This window comes from Engraulis encrasicolus, chromosome 21, assembly GCF_034702125.1.
Source record: "Engraulis encrasicolus isolate BLACKSEA-1 chromosome 21, IST_EnEncr_1.0, whole genome shotgun sequence".
In the NCBI taxonomy this organism is placed as follows: Eukaryota; Metazoa; Chordata; class Actinopteri; order Clupeiformes; family Engraulidae; genus Engraulis; species Engraulis encrasicolus.
Window position 1 is genome coordinate 11,916,044 of NC_085877.1, and position 21,766 is coordinate 11,937,809.

The 21,766-nt window shown below is 43.3% G+C and overlaps 1 protein-coding gene across 1 annotated transcript; it reads right to left on the reverse strand.

Moving 5' to 3' along the window:
• Nucleotides 1-1,644: 1,644 nt before the first annotated feature.
• On the reverse strand, nt 1,645-21,412 carry rgs7bpa (regulator of G protein signaling 7 binding protein a). Its single transcript, XM_063187026.1, has 6 exons — nt 20,986-21,412; nt 17,786-17,952; nt 6,941-7,071; nt 5,979-6,126; nt 5,393-5,463; nt 1,645-1,766 (listed from the first exon to the last, which is right to left on the reverse strand). Exons 1-6 carry the CDS (start codon nt 21,112-21,114, stop codon nt 1,672-1,674), a joined length of 741 nt encoding a protein of 246 aa, XP_063043096.1. The 5' UTR covers nt 21,115-21,412; the 3' UTR covers nt 1,645-1,671.
• Between the last annotated feature and the right edge of the window lie 354 nt (nt 21,413-21,766).

Sequence of the window (21,766 nt, forward strand, 5' to 3'; positions counted from 1 at the left end):
GTGTGTGTGTGTGTGTGTGTGTGTGTGTGTGTGTGTGTGTGTGTGTGTGTGTCTGTGTCTGTGTGCGCGCGCGTGTGTGTGTAGTCTATGCTGCATGTGTGTGTCCGTGCACACGTGAATAATATGCGCTGGCCGAATATTGCCCCTGTCTTCAGTTGCAGGCTTCAATTGCATTCATTTTTTACATTTCTTTTTTGTGTAGCCTGCAGTTGAAAATTCATTTGGTCCATTATCTAAATCCATCGCCTTCAGCTAATTGACTTAAGTCTAAAAAAACATTTATCAAAACAAAATACGCGGTCAATTCTGCGGTGCTAAGTCAACACTGAGAGTAGGGCACAGACTACGCGTGTTACATTTGACTCTCTTAAGGGTTGAAATAACAAAGCAAACTTCATCGTGTACATGACATGGAAGGGTATCTTAAAGGAAAAGTCCACCATGTTTGGAAATATGCTCATTTTACACCTCCCCTCAATTTAAATAATCAAAATTCACTTTTCTCATGTTTTTCCAGCCATTCACCGAGTCTAGTGATACTTCACCTTAGCATGTCAAGTCAAGTCAAGTCAAGTAGGTTTTATTGTCAATTTCTTTACATGCACTGGTCATACAAAGAATTTGAAATTACATGTGTCATTGAACCAGATGGAAATGTGATGAAGTGGTCAGCACACTGGGAATGAGCCTCATTCCTAGTGTGCAGACCACTTCATCACACTGTCTCCGCTTTTGTCTGGCACCTGGATTATTGTTTTGTGGATGTGCACACCCCAACCTCCAAACGCCATTGAACCAGATGATACCAAAAACTGAACTGCTCCCATTCGTTTCAGTGATATACTGTACACTAACACGTACTGTCACCAGAATCAGACAAGGGCTAGTGGAAAAGAAGAGAGGTAAATCTCAAATATTGAAATCCATGGAAGGTATAAAATGAGCATTTAAATAAATGGTGGACTGTTCCTTTAACAATCTAACAGAATCCTACGGAAGAGAAGCTACAAAATGATTACAGATTTAGCCCGTGACTCATTGTCACACGTGTCTCTAACAAGTCTCGTCTGGACACTCAAGAGAGGAGGGAAAAAAAATCATATTTCAAACAGTTCCTAATGGTAACATGAATACTTTCCTACATCTCCTGATCACACGTCAATGGTACTAAAAAATGCAGGCAATCTTTACCCCCCATCTCCCAAACATAAGAAATCAACCACTCCTGCTCGACAGCAATGACATACGTACTAACATTTAAGTTCATTTGTGTTTTTTTTTTTTACTATTTTGCTATATTTACAGGTATGTGGTTGGGAACAGACTAAAAACTTTCGAGAGAATACGCAGAAAGTGAAATCATAAGCACAGGGAATGGCAGTACACTGTTTATGCTGAGAGAGAGAGAGAGAGAGAGAGAGAGAGAGAGAGAGAGAGAGAGAGAGAGAGAGAGAGAGAGAGAGAGAGAGAGAGAAGTGTGGAGAGAAAAGTGCTAAAGGATTATTGTGGAGGATGCGGCTGTATGTTATTATCCCGCGGTGGTGTGTGTGTGTGTGTGTGTGTGTGTGTGTGTGTGTGTGTGTGTGTGTGTGTGTGTGTGTGTGTGTGTGTGTGTGTGTGTGTGTGTGTGTGCGTGTGCGTGCCTGTGTGTCGTGGAAGTAAAGTGGCCTCTTAGCTGGAGACGAGGCAGCACAGGCCGAAGAAGCGTCTCTTCCTCTGCCTCACCAGCGGGTAGGGAGTGGACAGGTTCAGCAAGCTGCTCTCATCTGCATATACAGACACATACATACACACACACACACACACACACACAGGCAGGCAGGCACACACACACACACACACACACACACAAAACCCAAAATGACCCAAAATTAAAACAACATTTTTAAACAATGCTTACATGGCATGTAGAGACCTTAAAATATTGCATTATTATTGGACACTGTAGCATAAATACATTGGTGGTATTGTGAGGGGGGTAATTAACCAGTGCTCTCCTCCATCCTCCTCCATGACTGAGGTACCCTGCGCATGGTACCGTCCCGCAGCACTGCTCCCTTGGGGCGCCATTGGGGGCTGCCCCCTTGCACGGGTGAGGCATACATGCAATTTCGTTGTGTGCAGTGTGCAGTGAACACTTGTGTGCTGTGGAGTGCTGTGTCACAATGACAATGGGAGTTGAATTTTCCCCAGTTGGGCTTTCGCTTAAATATGACACCAGACAAGAGAAAGAGAAGAGAGAGACACAGAGAGAAAGACAACAAGAAAGAGAGGAAGAGAGAATAACTGCTAATGCTCTCAGAGTTGATGTGACGCAAGCGACTTCCTTTCGCTCTATTCGCCGCCGTTTCCGCCGTTAAAATGGGAGGCAGCACTGCAGACCACAGAGCACTTAGCAGTACACCACAACAGAAAAAGAAGTACTTCAAGTACAGCGGGAAGAGGCCAAGCACATCCCATCTGAAGGCAGACGCTCAACACTCTTTCTGCCATGTGTGATGCAAACAATTTTTGTGTGAGCGCGAGTGTGTGCAGCATGCTACCCTACAAGGACTTTAACCGTGTGTGTGTGTGTGTGTGTGTGTGTGTGTGTGTGTGTGTGTGTGTGTGTGTGTGTGTGTGTGTGTGTGTGTGTGTGTGTGTGTGTGTGTGCGTGCGTGTGTGTGTGTTTGTGTGTGTGTGAGTGCGAGCATGTGTGTGTGTGCGAGCGTGTGTGTGTGTGTGTGTGTGTGTGTGTGTGTGTGTGTGTGTGTGTGTGTGTGTGTGTGTGTGTGCAGTCTTGAAAGGGTAATGATGTTTGAGTGCTTGATTTAAAAAAAAAAAAATTAGGGTATTAGTGCCAACAACTAAGAGCACTGTAAGTGTATTCCATATTAGTTTTCTACGACCAAAAATAGAATGAACACCAGACAATGCAAAGATACAGTAGATTTAATTTAATCCATGAATAGAAGAAACGTATGACTCTAAGGAGCTGCAAACGATTGATACATGTTTGATACGTAAACTGTAAAACATTCCAAGCCAGTTTATCTTAAAAAAGCAAGGTACCCTGCTGCCTAAAGTCTATTAGTTATCTCGACTTGAGGCTTATATTTGTGTCAACTCAAGTCTCAAGTTAAGTTAACTTACAGGTTTAAGGCAGCAGGGCAACTTACTTTTTAAAATCTAACTTACTTGCCATGTTTTACAGTGTGAGGACTGAGAATGAGTACCACAGATGTAATGCACTTCACCAGCTAGCACACTGCACTTTTCCTCTTGATGGACAAACCAGTTTGTTTCCAATTTTAGACACTCAAAGAGATAAAGATTCACAGACTATTCCAATCACCACAGTACTATGGGATAGTAGGGTGACATTACCTACAAGCTTACACCATTCAGTGGCTTCTTAACCCTTTCATGAAAAGGCTCTAGTATATGAGGTTGTTGCCACCAAAATGCTAATGACCATGTCTTAATCTGTGACTACAGGACTCGCGATAATTGCATAGCATTAGCAATATTGTTATTACCGTACATACTAAAGCGAGACAGTGAGAATGACGATCCCATCTGCATGAAAGGGCAACAAGCAGCACCACCCGCTGTGCAGAACTATTATGGATCCAGGCTGTGTGAATAATGTGTCCAGCGATCATCTCAGATTGCCATGACCACCAATACATGTATTATACAATCAGAGGGCCAGAAACGAACTCACTACTAACTACCCACATCAATGACAGAGAGTGTGTAAAATCTAGACTAGACTATCGCAAATAATGTATCTATCTATGTATCCGTAATTTTCACAATACAGAAGTGGCAAAGTGCACAGCAAATTTTTTCGTGTTAATTCCAACGTCTCGCATGATAGTCTCAGATTGCCTTGACCGCCATTTCGATGTATTATTACCCAATTAGGGGCCGGAACCTCTCTACAAACTGCTGTCATCAGTGACAGCATTGACAGAGAGTGTGCAAATTCTAAATTACCGTCTATAATCTTTATGTATATGTAATTACATACAGCGATTTTGAAAATGATGACTTTTTGGGGGCCTGCAAAAGCTAAATGGAGCACAAGCTGTGCCTGCCCTCAAAAAGATGTCAAGAATCCATGAGGGTTGTGGAATTCTTCGAATGGACATGAAAATGTACACTAATGAGAAATTAGCCCGGTTACGAAACCACTAATTGCACGTCCAAAAATAGAATAAGGGTCGCTAAAGGGTAAAGAGTTTCCACCGACCACGGAGGTTTCCTCAGAAGGATCCTTCAGGCGCCTTCAAAGCTATATGGAATTGCGTAAGCAGACACTGCGTTGTACAGGGCACAGAAGTAGAGTATAAGGGCATCTCATGCTCTTTCATTGGCCAGGGATTCGCAACCCTTTTTTTGGACCAAGTGGAGACCCCCCTAATGCAACAGAACATTTCCTAAGGACCTCCTTGTATACGAAATTGTTTTCAATAGGACCCCACAATTGTTTAAAATACTCAATTTGCTGTGGGGCCTACAGGTTTTTTTTCTTAAATGTGGGCCTACTCTCTAACATTGTCATTGTAAGAAACATCTTCCTGGACTCCCCTGGCAATGCGTGATGGACCCTCAGGGGCTTCTGGACCACACTTTGAGAACCACAGGCCTTGTCAAGTGCCCATATACCAGACTGAAGTAAGTAGGTGAGGGACTGAAGGCTCAGTTATGCTTCCTACTTGTGCCACAGAGTGAGCTTGACGCAGCCATGATGCAGTTAATTCTTGTTTATGCCCTGTTTTGAAGCACGGTCTGCGCGATGTCATTCCACGCTGAAACTGCCTTCAATACAAAGAGTAAACTAGACGTGTCGGTTGTTTTTTAGCATCACAGACTCGACGAGAATGAAAATGAAACATTAAATCTTTATATCACGTGCATGTTTGATCGCACTGGCAGCCACAGTAGTAGGCTAGTTTGGAACAAAGAAGTGGCTCATTTGTCGAGGACGAAGCGGAATGTTTCCTCGACCTCGGAACCACTGTTCAACTGTCCAAATAACTTCAGCGTCGTAACTTGCAAGCGCATGTGTTGTCTTCGGTTCGTGTAAATAAATCAAACAACAAAACACGGGCAACTTATTTAATGAAGAGCTCACAGTCCGTAGACCGACGAAGGTTAGAACAAGGAAGTAGCGCTTGTTCTCGACTCGAGGACAGAGCAGGCTGGTCGAGAGGACCAATCAGAGACCTATTTTCGCCCTTTCACGCCGTCGCTCCCTGCGTCGAGACACAATTTTGGGGAGGTGCCCCAGAGTACCTGCGTGATGGGGGGGGCTTCACTACGTTAACTGCGCGGCTCACTGCATCATGATGCAGTGACGCTGATCTCGAGGCATAAACCACCCTTGAGAGGTGAGGTACTGTACCTTGGTTCTTGAGTGGTAAAGGCATTGTCTCCCTGAGTTTGCTTAGAAGGTTCTTCATCTCTCTCATGTCCCTGTAACAATGAGAACAATTCATCACATTACATTACATTACATTAAGCGACTTACAAAGAGGACATGTCACTGTAGCAAAAGGACTTGTACTAACAATACTGATACTGACCATGATGCCTACACACAAACAGCGATGGGCAATGTGACTTTGGAAAATGCAACACCATGTGTTTGTGACATTCATTCACTGAAATAACTTACTGCTATGTCTACCGTTACCGACACACACTTAAACAAAATATTTAGATGACGATTTAGTAACTACGCCACTATTGAAAACGAGAAAAAGGCCTTCAAAGTATTGAGTGTTGATTTGGATATTGCAGTTACTGCAAATTCGACATAACAACATCTCTATAATGGGACACATTTGGACCACAAACCTTTGCCACAAGATGAAGGAGGTGCTATTAAGCCCGCGTTTTCCGTCTAAACTAAATTTTTCACAAAATATGTGGTTACTGCACTTTGCCTTTGTATGGAAGTACTGTGTGCCCAGACAGACTGGCTTTACCTTTCTGAGTTGTCGATGTCGGTGGCTACGAGGAGGCCGGCCTGAGGGCCCTCCACTGGCGAGGAGGAGGTGTCCTCTAGGATGGGCATCTCACAGCTGTCCCCCACCTTGCTGTCCGTCCTCTGCAGCACAGACGACGGCGTCTTACCTGCCAAACAAACCATTCATTACGATGACACTATGCTTTTATGCATTTACAGTTATTTACCAGAAGGCCAGAAGACCAGAAGGCTTGAAACCTCTGGATATAGAGGTATTCAGCAGGTAAACACACATGAAAGCTCATCCAGTAGAGGTCGATTCCCACTCCAGTGCGCAGTTGTAGTTTGGTTCTTACTCATTCACAAACATTTGTAGATGTTTTGTTTATGATGAGTTAATTAATATATGTTAATAACATGTTTATAAAGCCTTTTTAGGGTTAGGGTTAGGTTAGCGTTTTAGGATATTCTAAATTGTTACCAAGTATTTTTTTGGAGCTTATAACCAGTGGGCAGACAGTCAACTCTCTTATACATTTTTGTGGAGATAGTCAAAAGTTAGCAGTGACCTCCTGACCTTTCCCTTGTGTCTGCATGAATACGAGTAAAAAAAAAGCTAAGTTGTCCAGCTGCATAAAGTTTGTACAGTAAGTTAACTCACCATGGCTTACCTCAACTCGAGGCTTTCTCAAGCTCATTAAACTTACAAACTGAAGGTAGCAGGGCAACTTACTTTTTTACGTTTAACTGGCTGCAATGTTTTACAGTGTGATAATCAAAAGTTATCTAACGGTAGGGCACTGGGCTGCTACGCCGGTGACCCGGGTTCAATTCCGGCCCGGGGCATTTGCCAATCCTCCCCCACCTCTCTCTCCCACTCACTTCCTGTCGCCTCTCATACTCCTACTGAAATAAAGGCAAAAAATGCCCCTGAAAATGTGTTTAAAAAAAGCGGCCAGTCAGCAGCGGTGACCTCCTGACCTTTCCGGAGTGTCTGCATGGATCCAAGCAGGCAGACGGACTTGAGGATCTCGGTGATGTACATCTCCAGGCAGCACTGCAGCTGGATGAAGAGCCTGCAGATCTCCGGCTGGATCTCTCCGTCTTCAGGGCTGCAGCGGCCGGCCAAGAGAAGAGAAGAGAAGAGAAGAGAAGAGAAGGGAAGAGAAGAGAAGAGAAGAGAAGAGAAGGGAAGGGTGAAGGTAGGCAGACGGGAGAAGTCAAGAGTCAAAGTCAAAGTGTACTTTACTGTCGAAAAACTAAGTAAAAGGGTTAACACACAGAAGATTGAAATTGCGTTTCACCAGTTTGCCATGTGCAGTTAAAGGATAACTTCTGCCAATTTCGACATGCAGTTGTAATGCTCACACTACCCTGGACTTGTCAGTACCTGAGATTTTTTTTGTCAGCCTTTTCCGAGATCCTGGTCATTGTAATGGGGGCAGAGTTTGTTACATTTCTAAAAAACATCTTGATTTATTCATAATAACATCCAAAAGGTTATGCAACGTCAGTAGACAATTAGCAAACAGCGATACCTTTTGGAATAACATTTGAGGTAGGCCTATCTTAAGGTTTTTAATGTAAACAAGGTCTGCCCCATTAGAATAGCCCAGATCTCGGAAAGGGCTGAGCCAAAAAATGCAGCATCACCAGGTACTGACAAGTCAAGGGTAGTGTGAGCAATACATAGTCAAGTCAAGTCAAGTCAAGTCAAGTTTTATTGTCAATTTCTTTACATGCACTGGTCATACAAAGAATTTGAAATTGCGTTTCTTGCTCTCCCATGCAGACATAGACTAATCTAGGTAAGGACATAGACAGTATAGACATAGACAGTACTCATACATGGACATAAGACAGTATGGACATAGACAGTGCTCATACAGACATTTAAAGTGCAAGACTGGACAACAGAAGACTTGTAGAGAACATACATTAAGAGGAGGTTTTTTGTTGTGCTTTTTCTAAAAGTCCTTTATAGCGTTCTGACATAGTAATAGTAGCATTTGAAGAAAATAAATAATTAAATAGGTTTATCGAATACACCAGCAGCAGTATGTGTGTGTGTGTGTGTTTGTGTGTGTTTGTGTGCGTGTGTGTGTGTGTGTGTGTGTGTGTGTGTGTGTGTGTGTGTGTGTGTGTGTGTGTGTGTGTGTGTGTGTGTGTGTTTAGTGCAGGTAGAAAGTGCGGTGTGCGTCTGTGTGTGTGTCTGTGTGTCTGTGTGTCTGTGTATGTGTGTGTGTGTGTGTGTGTGTGTGTGTGTGTGTGTGTTTGTGTGTGTGTGTGTGTGTGTGTGAGTATGAGTTGTGTGTCAGTGTGTGTATGTTTGGGTTTAGTGCAGAAAGTGCGGTGTGCTTGTGTGTGTGTGTGTGTGTGTGTGTGTGTGTGTGTGTGTGTGTGTGTGTGTGTGTGTGTGTGTGTGTGCGTGTGTGTGTGTGTGTATGTATGTGTGTGTGTGTGTCTGTGCATGTTTTGAGCTAGTTAGTTTGAGTTAATAATACATATTGAAATTGGCAGAAGTTCTCCTTTAAACTTAACATATAGATAACACATTGACGCACGCACACGCACACGCACACGCACACGCACACGCACACACACACACACACACGTGCACAAGAAGGGAGGTAGAGGTAAAGAGAAGAGGAGCACATTTAGAGAGGTAGTATAGTCCAGGTTTGAGAGTGGAGGAGGAGATGGGGGCAGAGAGGAGAAGAGATGGAACCCATCTGGGGAGGAATGGAGGATGGAGTCAGACAGTCAGACAGGGGTCACATGTGTAGTAAAGTGCCTTGCTCAACAGCACGTCAGCCATGGATGGGTGTACGGAGAGGTAAGGGTGGGATTCAAACCTGCAACCCTCCATGACCATTCTTGTTTCCATTAACTAAAACATAATTGAGATCTATGAAACTTACCACCAAGATGTTGCCGAAATTACAGTAGCAAACAGTACACAGAAGTGGCAAAGTGAACAGCAAATTTCCACACTGAGACGTTTCCAATTTCAAGTACATAAAAGATAATATCAAAACTAATTTCCAGTGATGGAAAACCTGAATTCAGAAGCTACCATCCAGTGCGACATATTCCAAATGATCAAGTTTTACCTGTCCAAAAAAAAGGATATTGGACAGTATCTTCTGAATCCAGTTTGCCCATCACGGCTGATTTCCAGCACTGTGGTGGTTGTATTTTCACAAAAACCATAAAGATTACAACCTGTGCTGTGGAGTGGAGTGGAGTGGAGAGGAGGGAACGCTGCTAACTCTGCTTCCTGAGCTGATCCTACTTGTAGGAAAACCCATCAGACTAGACTAAGATCAACTGGAAGAGTGTTACCTGAAGCCCTCTAAGTCAGTGGTTCCCAACCTTTTTCTTCAGGGACCCATATTTTCACCATTGTAAGCTTTGGTGACCCAGCTCCCACATGAGAGGAAGTCACGTTATACGCTCTGTTTCCTGCGAAAACTCATTTTAGTTATCATTTTATTCCTCAATTCGTCTTTGTTCAAAAACAGAATAAATGTTTAATGTAGCACTTAAATTTTGTTGCTTCTATGCATTTGTCATTTATTCAAAATGGGCTATATATGGTATTAAAATGAAACCCCTTAAAATCAAGAGGGCTTTGCGACCCCCCATGGATCTTTGGTGACCCATAGGTTGGGTCCCGACCCATAGGTTGGGAACCACTGCCTTAAGTGTTGAATTAACACTGCAGAATTTTACTGCCCTACAAATGCGAAGTGCAATAACTACGCCAACACTGAAACTGAGAAAAATGCCTTCAAAGTATTAGATTTGGGTATTATAGTTACTGCAAGTGTGACATAGCAATAACTCTTATTGGACAAATTTGGACCATATATGGACCTTATAAGGCTTTGTCACAAGATAAAAGAGGTCTAATGACATGGTCAAGCTAAACTGAATTTGTGACAAAAATATGTAGATACTGCACTTTGCCTTTGTAAGGCAGTGTAGTGTGATAGTGACTGAGCTGGAATTAGGCGAGTCTTTGATGGTTAACAGACTTACTATTTCCTGGATGGCCCTCAGCAGAGTGGAGGTTATTTATAATCTCTCTTGCCACAGCCACAGCCACAGCCACAGCCGTCATGTATGGCACAGGCACAGAGTACAGGTCCCGGTGAATTATTCAAAGTGCGTTAATAGTTTATGGGCCTATAGGGTTTTTTTCTGTATTTCTCTCTCTTTCTCTTTTGCTCTCCTTCTCCCATCATATCTTCCTCTCTATCTTTCTCTTTCTCTTTCTCTTTCTTTCTCTCTCTCTCTCTCTCTCTCTCTCTCTCTCTCTCTCTCTCTCCAATCCACTGTAACATGATTAATGCACGCGGATCTAAAAAATGTAATATGTGACAAAATTCACATTCTGACGCATAAAAAATTCACCACACCGCTAAGCATTTCCTAATATCGGAGTGAGATTTTTTTTTTTTTTTTGAAACACAAAATGAGACTCACTGATATTACGCCGGGATGATATTCTTCTTATTCTAACTTTTTTTTAAGAGCCCAAAGACCCTGTCTTTATTGGGCCAATACAGTAATATTATGTAACACTGTGCGCTAACTAACCCTAAGCAGTGTTTCCCATAGATAGACCAAACTGTGGCGCAACACCGCAAAATCAAAATCAAAACCAAGCAACACAAAACAGCCACACCTATGTAAAATGGGGGGTACACACATTAAAATTGAACTGGCCCAATGTTTTTTTTTACCTGTAAAGCCGCACAATGCTACATGGTCTGTGGGAAATACTGTTTAGGTACACTGCAAATGGCATGGACAGTAAGTCACATGGCATGGAATACTGGCCAATTTCTACCACTGACTGTAGCATAGAAAATATTCTAACAGGAAATTTTACAGCCTGATGTGGTAACACCACTGTTCAAGACAGGAGAGACCTCCGACCAGTAAAAAAGTCTGCTCAACATGTAATAAAAATTTAACTGCCCAACATAGTCTTTATAACCAACAATGTTTAAGGAAGGCATAATATCTGACCCACACCACCCCAGCTACACACACACTACACACTTCACACTTCACACACACACACACACACACACACACACACACACACACACACACACACACACACACACACACACACACACACACACACACACACACAAACACACACGCACACACTTCACCGTACTACCATCTGGATGCAGATACAGAAGCATGCATGCCCACACCAGCCAACTAAGGGACAGATTCTTGCCTCAAGCCATCAGGATGCTAAATTGCCATGAACCACCAGAGATAAGAACCACTCCTCCTTGACTCTTCATCTCTTTTTTTATCCTGCCTTTTTCTACATTTTATTCTACAGTTCCTACTTTTTGGGACTTTTTTTGAGCAAATATACTTTTCATTGTTTATAAATTCTTGAATTCATGATGTTGTATCTTGTATCTCTTAAATGCATACTGTTACATGCAAACAGTTACATACTTAAACTGTTAAACTGTACAGTACCTACAATAATTTAAGTAGGGACAGGAAAATAAAGTGGAAACCAAAACATGTTTCAGGAATGCAGCATTTCAGACAACTCTAGTGTGTTCATTCATTCCAAGAAATTCTAAGTGTTTTTTTCCCTCAGCCATAAAATCAGATATAGGTTTTTATTCACTCAGATGGATTCCACTGGAAGTCCTTTAAGGTCATTAAGATGGCAGCATATGATAAAGATCTTAACCCATTAAGACCCGGAATTCTAAATGTGCTGTTACCAGAATGACAATGACCAAGTCGTAGTGCATTACTAAAGCCCTTGTGCTATGTCACAGGAGTGTAGTACTAAGTAGTTAACTTTTTAATTACTATTACAGCGTTGCACTGGCTACAACCACTTTGACTATTTCCACCCTTCAGTAGTACTACAACTTTTCCACAAAGATTCTCTCTGAGTGTAGTACCCTAATAAACTAGACTAAACTCTACCAGCAGAATATGTTTTCTGCCTTGCGGGTCAGTCTAGTCTCGCACTACACTAGGCTGGGATAATCATAGCTGGGCCATGAATCTGGCCTGACTCTGTCCTCTAATTACAACACGTTGTCTCATTTTTAATCTGTTTAGCAAGTCTTTGGGATGGGATGGGATGTGACTGTGCCTTTGGTGTGTGCCCAAACTATACATATCATGTTATAGTCTGTCTTGCTATGCTGCATGTGTAGTATAGTACCAAATAAAATATTTCTATACCATTTCACACATTTACTTAAATGATGGGGAAAAATGCTAATCACCACAGATATGTTATTCACACTACATGTGTGCGCATTGCCAGAGGATTTGAATGGTAATAAGATTATTCTTGGTAACATCACAAAAGCTTGCCCATTCCGCTGTTTTTGACAGTCGGGGGAATACATTCGGATTACAAACTTTTGGGCCAAAAAAAAAAAACAAACATGCTTTTGATCAAGGCTAAAAAAAAGGGGCACCATAGAACGACTGACATTGGAAACATACAAAGGGGGGTGACAGTGTCAACCATCTCAAAGGCAGCAACTAGCAGCAGCACCAGCAGCTAATTTGAAGAGGTTGAGCCGAATCTGAATAAACTCAGTGTCTATTTATGCAATCATGATCTTCTGCAGTGTGTGATCATGTCATTCTACTGTTTATGTCCACATCAACTGTGAGAATGGCAGTGATCACCCGATTTGGTCAGTTTGAGTGTAGTAGGGGCCACACTGAGGATTCTTTCAGTGGTACATGCTCTTAGATTACATTCGATTACATTAAATAACATTAGAATAGATTACTATTATGGGTACCCAAAGGTACTGTAGATTTGAGTGGTATGGTGTCATGGTGCCTAGGAGGGGAGGGACAGGCTGGATTTGACAGATTGAGAGTAGAGTTGAGGCGACACTGAGGATTTTTTATGGGTTATTATATGGTATATACTGTACAAATGGGCAGTCATGGGTAAGCGGTTAGGGTGTCAGACTTGTAGCCCAAAGGTTGTCGGTTCGACTCCCGACCTGCCAGGTTGGTGGGGGGAGAAATTAATCAGTGCTCTTCCCCATCCTCCTCCATGACTGAGGTAGCATGAGCATGGTACGGTCCCACCGCACTGCTCCCTTGGGGCGCCACTGGTAGCAAGGCCATGCCCTCCTAGTGACGCAACACCTTCGGCGCTGCAACTAGTCAGGTCAAGAGCAATGCAAGTACTTTCTGAATATATTATTATATTTCTGAAAATATGGGAACTCTTTTCACTTTGTCGGGAAGCAAACAACCACAAGCAAACCAAGGGAGGCGGGTCAGCCATGCCGTTTGAGAAATGTTAATTGTTGTGCTCTTGGTCAGACCAAGTCTCGAAGAGATTTGAACATCGATGATAATCAGGCCACGCCACTGGGGGCTGCCCCCTTGAACGGGTGAGGCATAAATGCAATTTCGTTGTGTGCAGTGTTCACTTGTGTGCTGTGTGTCACAATGACAATGGGAGTTGGAGTTTCCCAATTGGGCTTTCACTTCACTTTCACGTCACATTTTCAGTGTTAATCTAACACTGACAGTGTTGATTTAGCATCTTCTAGCGTGTATGTGGCCCTAGAGTACTCTCTAAGTGATGACTGCTTTTTTACAGTGTAGATGCTCTTGGAGATACAGGCTGGATAGGGTGGAAACCCCAAAACAGTGTCAGTATAACAAAATGCCCGTCCACTGACAGAGAGGCTTTTAAGTAGAGTTGCCCTGCCAGGACTCGAAACCAAGACCTTCTGGGGAACACAAAAAGGGACTCTAACTGCTATACCAAAGAGCCAGGCTCATTGCCATGACAGTCAGGGCATAGCCACAATCCTGGTGATAGTCACTCCATCACACTGTATGTTCGTGGAGGGACAAACTGGGCCGGGTGGGGACCTAATAACAGTGCTAGCACGACAAAACGCCCTTCCATTCACAGCAATCATTACAGCAAGATCCCTTAAGTATCCGAGAAGGGAGAACATGTTTGAGGGTGGTGGATCTTCATAATGGGCTACTACTGTACTGTATGTGCAACTGAAGGAGGGCTGTGGCTTTGGAAAAAATAAGCCTGTAGCTGTTCAATGCATGCGGATTGAATAGCAAAGTGCTGGAAAAAAACAATAACTACGTACTGTAGACCTACATACGCTGCCTGCAGTGAAAGTAACAGCGGAGCTGATGGTTGAATTATGAATGCCATGCCATTAAAATGGACGGAGATAGCAATTTGATGTGCCTCGTTTGATATATTTAGCAATCATGCATCTATAACCACAGACGGGTAGGCTCCAAGAGAAAAAGGATCCAAGCACTGAACTGTCAGAGGGCTTCTTCTTCTAGTTCAGTGGACCCTTGTAACACACAACATGGTGCTGTTTAGGTGATTCTTTTTGAGCAAATTGTGCATTCATCACCACTGGGCATGATAGGCACATTTGCACTAGATAGTGAAAGCCCACCTGGGAAACTTCCATTGTCACTGTGTCACAGCACTCAACAAAATTGCATTCATGCCTCACCCGTGTAAGGGGACAGCCCCAAATGGCAACCCAAAGGAGCAGTGCGGCGGGTACCAACTCAGAGTACCTCAGTCATGGAGAATGAATGGTGGAGAGAACTGATTTGATGACCCCTCCATCCTGGCGGATTGGGAATCGAACCAGCACCCCTTGGACTAAAACCCTGACACCCTAACTGCTAACCCATGACTGGATAGTGTGACTCGTTATGGAATAGGAACTCAGCTTACAGTACAGGCCAATTTCTGTCTCCAACCAACATGCAAATAAAATGCCTGAACAATGGCACCAATAGCCACAAACGATTGAAAGATAACCATTACACAATTACTGTGGATATTACACGTCCATCTACAGAATCATTTTGCAATGAGCCCCTTTCATCGTGATGCCACACGTGTTCCCTTTTGAAGCAAAATAAGACAAGAAACAAGTCACTTAAATGTCTATTCCACCGGATAAAAGTTATACCTGCTTCGAATACACTGAAAGGTGTAAAGGCGATCCCAGTGTGGTCATTGTCCCTGAATGTTGTAATAAGCTACCAGTTGCTACCAGCTGCAGGATCATTCCTCTTAACTTTCAAGAAGTTAGTGAAGACTCATCTCTTCCCAGAGAGCTTCTCTGCATAACACAACTAACTTTACTCTCCAATCATGGGTACTAAACTGCATTACACTTTTTCTGCCATCTATCTGCTCTAATTTACTTGGATACTGCTGGACTTTGCACTGACCCCGCACTCTGTACTTGTCTGAATGTCGCTTGAAAGTCGCTTTGGTCAAAAGTGTCTGCTAAATGTAATGAAATGGCCACACAAACAGGGCCCATGCATCTAGATAAGGTATCCCCCTTTCACACATTACACCCAGCTGACGCTTTTCTCCAAATAAACGTACAGTTATTACAGGCACAGGGTATTGGGTAGGGGTGTCAATAATAATCGCAATGTATCGATGCATCCATACTACGGCCGACGATTTAATCGAATCGTATCGTATCGTGGGGCATTCTTAAAGGGGCACAAGGTAGGATGACGTTGTTTGCGCGGTGTCCGTGGCATGCCTGTCTCGAAATCTACACCGCCGTGAAAAAATGCTGTTCAAATAAACTGGCTGTGACAAAGTTTTTCATCACGGAATGCCAGCAGTTGATACAAATCTGAATACGGTATGTAAAATGCTTTTTCGTAGGAAAAGTGTTTCCCACGACACTTGTTCGAACCGCTCTGTAAAATAGTTGCATTTGGGGTTTTCTGACAGCAGACCGTCGCGAGAGCCATCGTTCATTTACTAATGATTCACATAACAATCGTCTGACTTGGGACAGAGATTAATTAAACTTTTAATCCTACCTGGAGCCCCTTTAAGTATTGAAAATAATCAAATCGTTGGCCCTTGTCCAATGCCCTGACTCCATAACATAATAGAAGTAGAAAAGTAATTGGAACAAATCGAATCGAATCGTATCGTATCGTAGGGAATGCTTAAGTATCGAAAATAATCAAATCACTGCTTTAAGAATTCGATACCGTATCGTCATGGAGGCTGTGATTTACACTCCTAGTCTTGGGCCTGGAGCCATGTGAGGTTAGGGGCAGTGCTCAAGGGCACTTCAGTCATTGACTATTTGATTGGGATGTGAACATGCAACCCTCTGATTCAGAGATGAACTCCCTAACCCTGACTGCCAACACACCAGAGGTATCAAATGTAAAAGTAAAAGTAAAAAAGGAAATCAGTTTCCTTCCAATACAGGTAACTTATCTGAGTAACCAGTAGACCTGTGAACTTGTCTTGCAATCAGCTGACTCTGCGCTGGTTGGATCAAGTTTGTGGTGGGTTCTTGTTAGAGTTTTTAGTATTTTTCAGCAACGACACAGTCTAGCTACTTTATTAGGTATATTGGCATAAATAGTGTAACAGCTATATAATAGAATCTGGTAGTGTTGTACTTACACCATGAATTTACTTTTACCTTTGGGCCCTGCGTGGCCATCCGATAGGGCACTCGCCTGCCATGCGGCTGACCCGGGTTCGATTCCCAGCCCAGGTCCTTTGACTGACCCCTCCCCGTCTCTCTCCCCATTCATCAGATGATGCCGAACTTGTTTCCTAGTTCTCAACATACTCCAATAAACAAAATAAATGTTTCCCCCGAGGCTGTACATTAAATGTGCAAAAACACATGGGCAATGTGTTTTACCAGGACATGGCTGATAAACACTGACACACAAGTCTGTCTATGTGTATTGTGTGTGCATGTGTGTGTGTGTGTGTGTGTGTGTGTGTGTGTGTCTGTGTCTGCTCGCACATACACAAGTGAGTATGCACACATTTATGTGATATGCCAGGATACGTTTGATAAGCACTGGCTGGTATGCAATGAGCGTGTGTGTGTGTGTTTGTGTTCATGTATGAGTTAGCACGCATGCGGGGCTGCTGACAACTTTGGTTGGGCCTGAGACAAAGTCATCTGAAGTGGCCCCCCTTCAATACATGCAATGTAATGAGGACCCAAATCTAGGCCCTCTCCTCTTCGTCCCAGAACAACTTACCTCTGTCCCCTCCCTGTGGACTTCACTGGACACATGTGGAAGTGTGTAGTATGGATATGTTTGCCTGGATATGTCTGATACATACTAGCCTTCAGTGTATCCCATCTCATTGCTATATGTATGTGTATATGTATGTGTACGTGTATGTGTGTGTGTGTCTTACCACCTTACCCGGATGTCTGATAAGAACTGGTATGCAGTGTGTGCCAACAGCCCTTAATGTACTGTGTGTGTGTGTGTGTGTGTGTGTGTGTGTGTGTGCGCGTGTGTGTGTGTGTGTGTGTGTGTGTGTGTGTGTGTGTGTGTGTGTGTGTGTGTGTGTGTGTGTGTGTGTGTGTGTGTGTGTTGCACACATGTATGAGTGTGTGTGTCTTACCAGGGTATGTCTGATAAGCACTGATCTGCAGCCTGTGCCATCTCACAGCCCTTAATGTACAGTGTGTGTGTGTGTGTGTGTGAGTATGCGTATGTGTGTATGTGCGCGTGCGTGTGTATGTGTGTGCGTATGTGTGTGCGTATGTGTGTGCGTATGTGTGTGCGTATGTGTGTGCGTATGTGTGTGTGTGCGTGTGCTTTGCCAGGATGTCTGATAAGAACTGGTATGCAGTGTGTGGCATCTCTCTGTCCTTAATGTACATTGTGTGAGTGCGTGTGTGTATGTGTGTGTATGTGTGTGCGTGTAGCGTGTACTTAAGTGTGTTTGTGGGCCCTCACCAGGATATGTCTGATAAGCGCTGGTATGCGGTGCGTGCCATTTCGCAGCCCTTAATGCGCGTCTTGTGCATCTCGGCGCGGAGAGAGGGACAGTCCCTCGACAGCTCGCCGATGGAAATGACCAGCTCGCGATACAGCGCCACCAGAGTATTGAACTCCTGGACAATCTGGAGAGGGGGGAAAAAGACAAGCACAATGATCAGTGATAAAGGACTACACAGGTGGTTAGTGCCAAGGGTGCAGACTCAGACCCAGAGCACAACAGAAATCTACAGTTGCGTTTTATTTCTTCATTCATTTTTCTTCATGAATTTTTCGGAGGGCTTTCAACTTTATTTAGACAGGACAGTGAAAAGTGGGACAGGAAACGAGTGGGAGAGAGAGACACAGGGAGGTTCGGAAAATGACCCAGGTCGGGAATAGAACCCGGGTCACCCGTGCAGCAGTCCAATGTCCGGCCGACTAAGCCACGGCTGGGCCTCTAATAGGGAGAATTAAAGGAACACTGTGCGGGATTTTTTGTTGTTTATTTTCAGAATCTATGCTACCCATTCACTAATGTAACCTTTTTCATGAATATTTACCACCAACATCAAATTCAAAGTGTTCATTATGGCTGGGAAAATTGCACTTTTCATACATGAAAAGGGGGATCTTCTCCATGGTCCGCCATTTTGAACTTCCAGAAATAGCAATTTTTAGCTGTAAAACTGACTGTACTTGGTCCATACTAGAAAAATATTAGTTTATTACTTAGTAAACTTTCATGTAAAGATCACATTTGGCAATAGGCAATCCAGTTTCAATGAGCAGCGTAGTTGCAGTACCTTTTTTGACCATTTCCTGCACCTTGTCCCTTTAATGTTTTTATTTGATGGCGATCAGTGATGGGCATCCTGGATTCATTAGTTCTACTCCCGTGCCACATCTTCCAAATGACCTTGTTTTACCTGTGTGATTCAAATTGGTGACTGCTTTGGTTGGTTGAGTGATCACCTGATTGAATCGTACAGGTAAAACCAGGTTGTTTGGAATATGAGGCACCGGATTGTAACTAATGAAGCCAGGATACCCACCACTGATAATGACAGTCAAGACATGACAAGAAATGAATAGGAGGGAGAGCTGGGGGCAGGGTTGGAACCTGGCTCCGCACAGTCAACTTGGCCATTCATGATACAGAGTCTTAGTGCAGTGAGCCATTGCAACACTTTAAGGTTTGCGTTACATGAATTACATTGATTAACCCAGTATGTAACGGCTTGTAACATGAGGTATTTGCACTGTACCATAGGGAGTTAGGGGTTAGGGTCAGGTATGTGCAGCGTGAGTACGTAATAGGCCTATTATTCCACTAGTTCAACCCCTGAGTGCTTGGCGTACAGTGAAGCATGTTTGGCATGTGGTAACTGGCCTCAGTCTTGGGATGCTTTAAGCAGAGATCATGCGAGATGAGGTCCGCTTGCAACCCCCCTGTGTGTAGAGAGATGGTAGATTGGGACCACTAGTGAGATGGAGGAGTTCGGGGAGGAGGTGGGACAATTCGAGAACCTTGATTCACACAAAAATGGGTGAATGTGTAGGAGCCGGAGGGATTTAATCTATGACAAGGCGGGAATAGGAAGGTAGCTGTCGATCTCAGGCTCCTCCCAAACTACATGTAAGAAACAACGTGTTGATAAATGCGCTAAAATTTGAAAAATAATCCATTATTTGTCACCAAATCCGCTTAGTACTACTACTTCCTGGTCTGCAGACTGCATTGACATTGAGGCTTTCAGGAGTATCAAGTTCCCATTTCAACACAGTCAGTGATTCTTTGAACCTTTAATTATTTTGTGCAACGTTGGTGAGCCATAGGTGACATCCTTTCCATAGGTGACTGAAAAAACAAAACTGTATTGACTGAATGAATGAATGAATGAATGAATGAATGAATGAATGAATGAATGAATGAATGAATGGGTGGGTGGGTGAATGAATGAATGAATGAATGAATGAATGAATGAATGAATGAATGAATCAATCAATCAATCAATCAATCAATCAATCAATCAATCAATCAATCAATCAATAAGAAACTGACTTAAAGATGTTATATAAAGTGAGAACCATGCATTTAACAGCTGTAAAACCTAAAATAGTGCCTTGCAAATTATTTTTGTGGCAATATACAATCAAACTTAAACTACAACAACTAAACTACAACTGAACCACACAGGCCAAACAAACTACTGCCAGACATAAGTTACAGCCCAACTTCAAATGAATCTACAGCACATTCAGCTGTAATGTGGTATAGGCACTTACTGGCCTTAAATAGCCTATGAGGTAGCTGAGTAGTTTAGTGGATAGGGTACCATGTATACTCAATGGGACACTATGGCCCAATCTATCTTTAGCTGGAGAGGCCGAAGGGAGGCACAATCCCAACAGAACAACACGGTAAATGTTACAGTGCAAATTCAACACTTAGAAGGGAAGAACCAGCATATCATTTGACTCTGTCTGAACAAACACTACCAAATTTACTGTGAAGAAATGTCTGAACAAACACTACCAAATTTACTGTGAAGAAATGGGAGACCATTCGGTTGTGGATATTTAAAAAAATACCTAATGTCAAATGTTTGAATTCAGGTTTCAAATTGTGTGTCTCTACAGGAAATAAGAAACCCAATGTATCAGTTACAGTGTTGAAGTGTTGAAATGGGACTGGATTACTGCTGTTGTCCCATCCACAGACTGGCTCCACTTCATACTTCATGCTGGACGCCCCCTTAATCACATAAATTCCAGCTGGAGAGCCGGGAAATGATCTGGACGCTTTATCTCCATGTATCAACGGATGTAGATGAGCTGGCTACCACATAGCTTTAGGCTGTGAATTACTTAACACGGAGAGAAATGAGTAGATAGGGCTTTTCAATTGACTTACTCAGGTACAACGATAACACATGACAACAAAGCTGATGTTAGCCACCACTGGAGTCATTTTCAACACTGGAGGCACAAATGTCATCTGGGCAATTGCTGGAATAAAAGAACAACGTTGCGCACATCGATACATTTCAACACTGCGCTTTGTTTACCATCTGTTTGCATTCCCTTTGAGCGCAATTAGTAGGTCATCACATCAACACGGGGGAAGGCAATGGAGCAGAGGGGGGAAACTATTGTCATGTCGCATGCATACCTACCATTCTGCAGTCTGCAACGGCGCATTGGGCTTCGCTATCCTTGCGCTCCGCGTACGGAGGCTTGCTTATTTGAAAAATGTTCCCGGCTGATCTGGGGCGGTTCTTGCGCCCATTCGATGCAGAACTCATGCATACGCATCTAATGCTTTAATCCCTTTGATGTGGAACGCGCTGTCAAATTTTACCTGGATCCGCGCGGATGTTGCAGCTCTACTCTTTCTATGTTACACTGTTGCGGTGTTGTATCTTACACCCCTTTGTGGCCTCGCAGAATATTTTGTCGTTGCACGGGCTCTAATGGTCAATGGCAATAACCGTCTTGAAGTGTTGAAGTCTTCAAGTAGCCCGTTAAGATGTTACAGCGGATGTTTTCCTTAGTAACCCGTTGCGCGCAGGACCGCTGAAGCTCTCGCTGGCTGCTCCTCTCTCTCTGCATCACCACGACTCTGAGAGGCGAGTCACCTTCACTTCAACAGAGAGACCCGCTTCCAAGTGAAATGTCTTAGCATCGTCCACGCGTAGCGCAGATACACTATCAAGACGTTAAAGGCAACGGCATCACCAGCCTTACCGACAGGATGACTTGTGTGTAGAATGGACAAAACGAAAATGCATGCACCTAATTATACAATTCGTCTCATTCAGGCACCAACCTTCATAAGACCTGCCACACACAGCTGATTGATTAGCTCATAGCCTGTTGAAAAGTCTGGTGCATAAATGGAATTCAGAGGTGTTTTTTGCCGTCCTTTTATCATGTATTATTAAAAAGCTTTTAAGT

What these genes read in the sequence shown, in the direction of transcription:
- rgs7bpa (XM_063187026.1), bottom strand. Translation starts at nt 21,114, where the DNA reads ATGAGTTCTGCATCGAATGGGCGCAAGAACCGCCCCAGATCAGCCGGG. An exon ending in CATGCAGACACTCCGGAAAG is followed by an intron (nt 6,127 to 6,940) that starts GTCAGGAGGTCA and finishes TTTGTTTGGCAG; the next exon opens with GTAAGACGCCGTCGTCTGTG. An exon ending in GACATCGACAACTCAGAAAG is followed by an intron (nt 5,464 to 5,978) that starts GTAAAGCCAGTC and finishes TCATTGTTACAG; the next exon opens with GGACATGAGAGAGATGAAGA.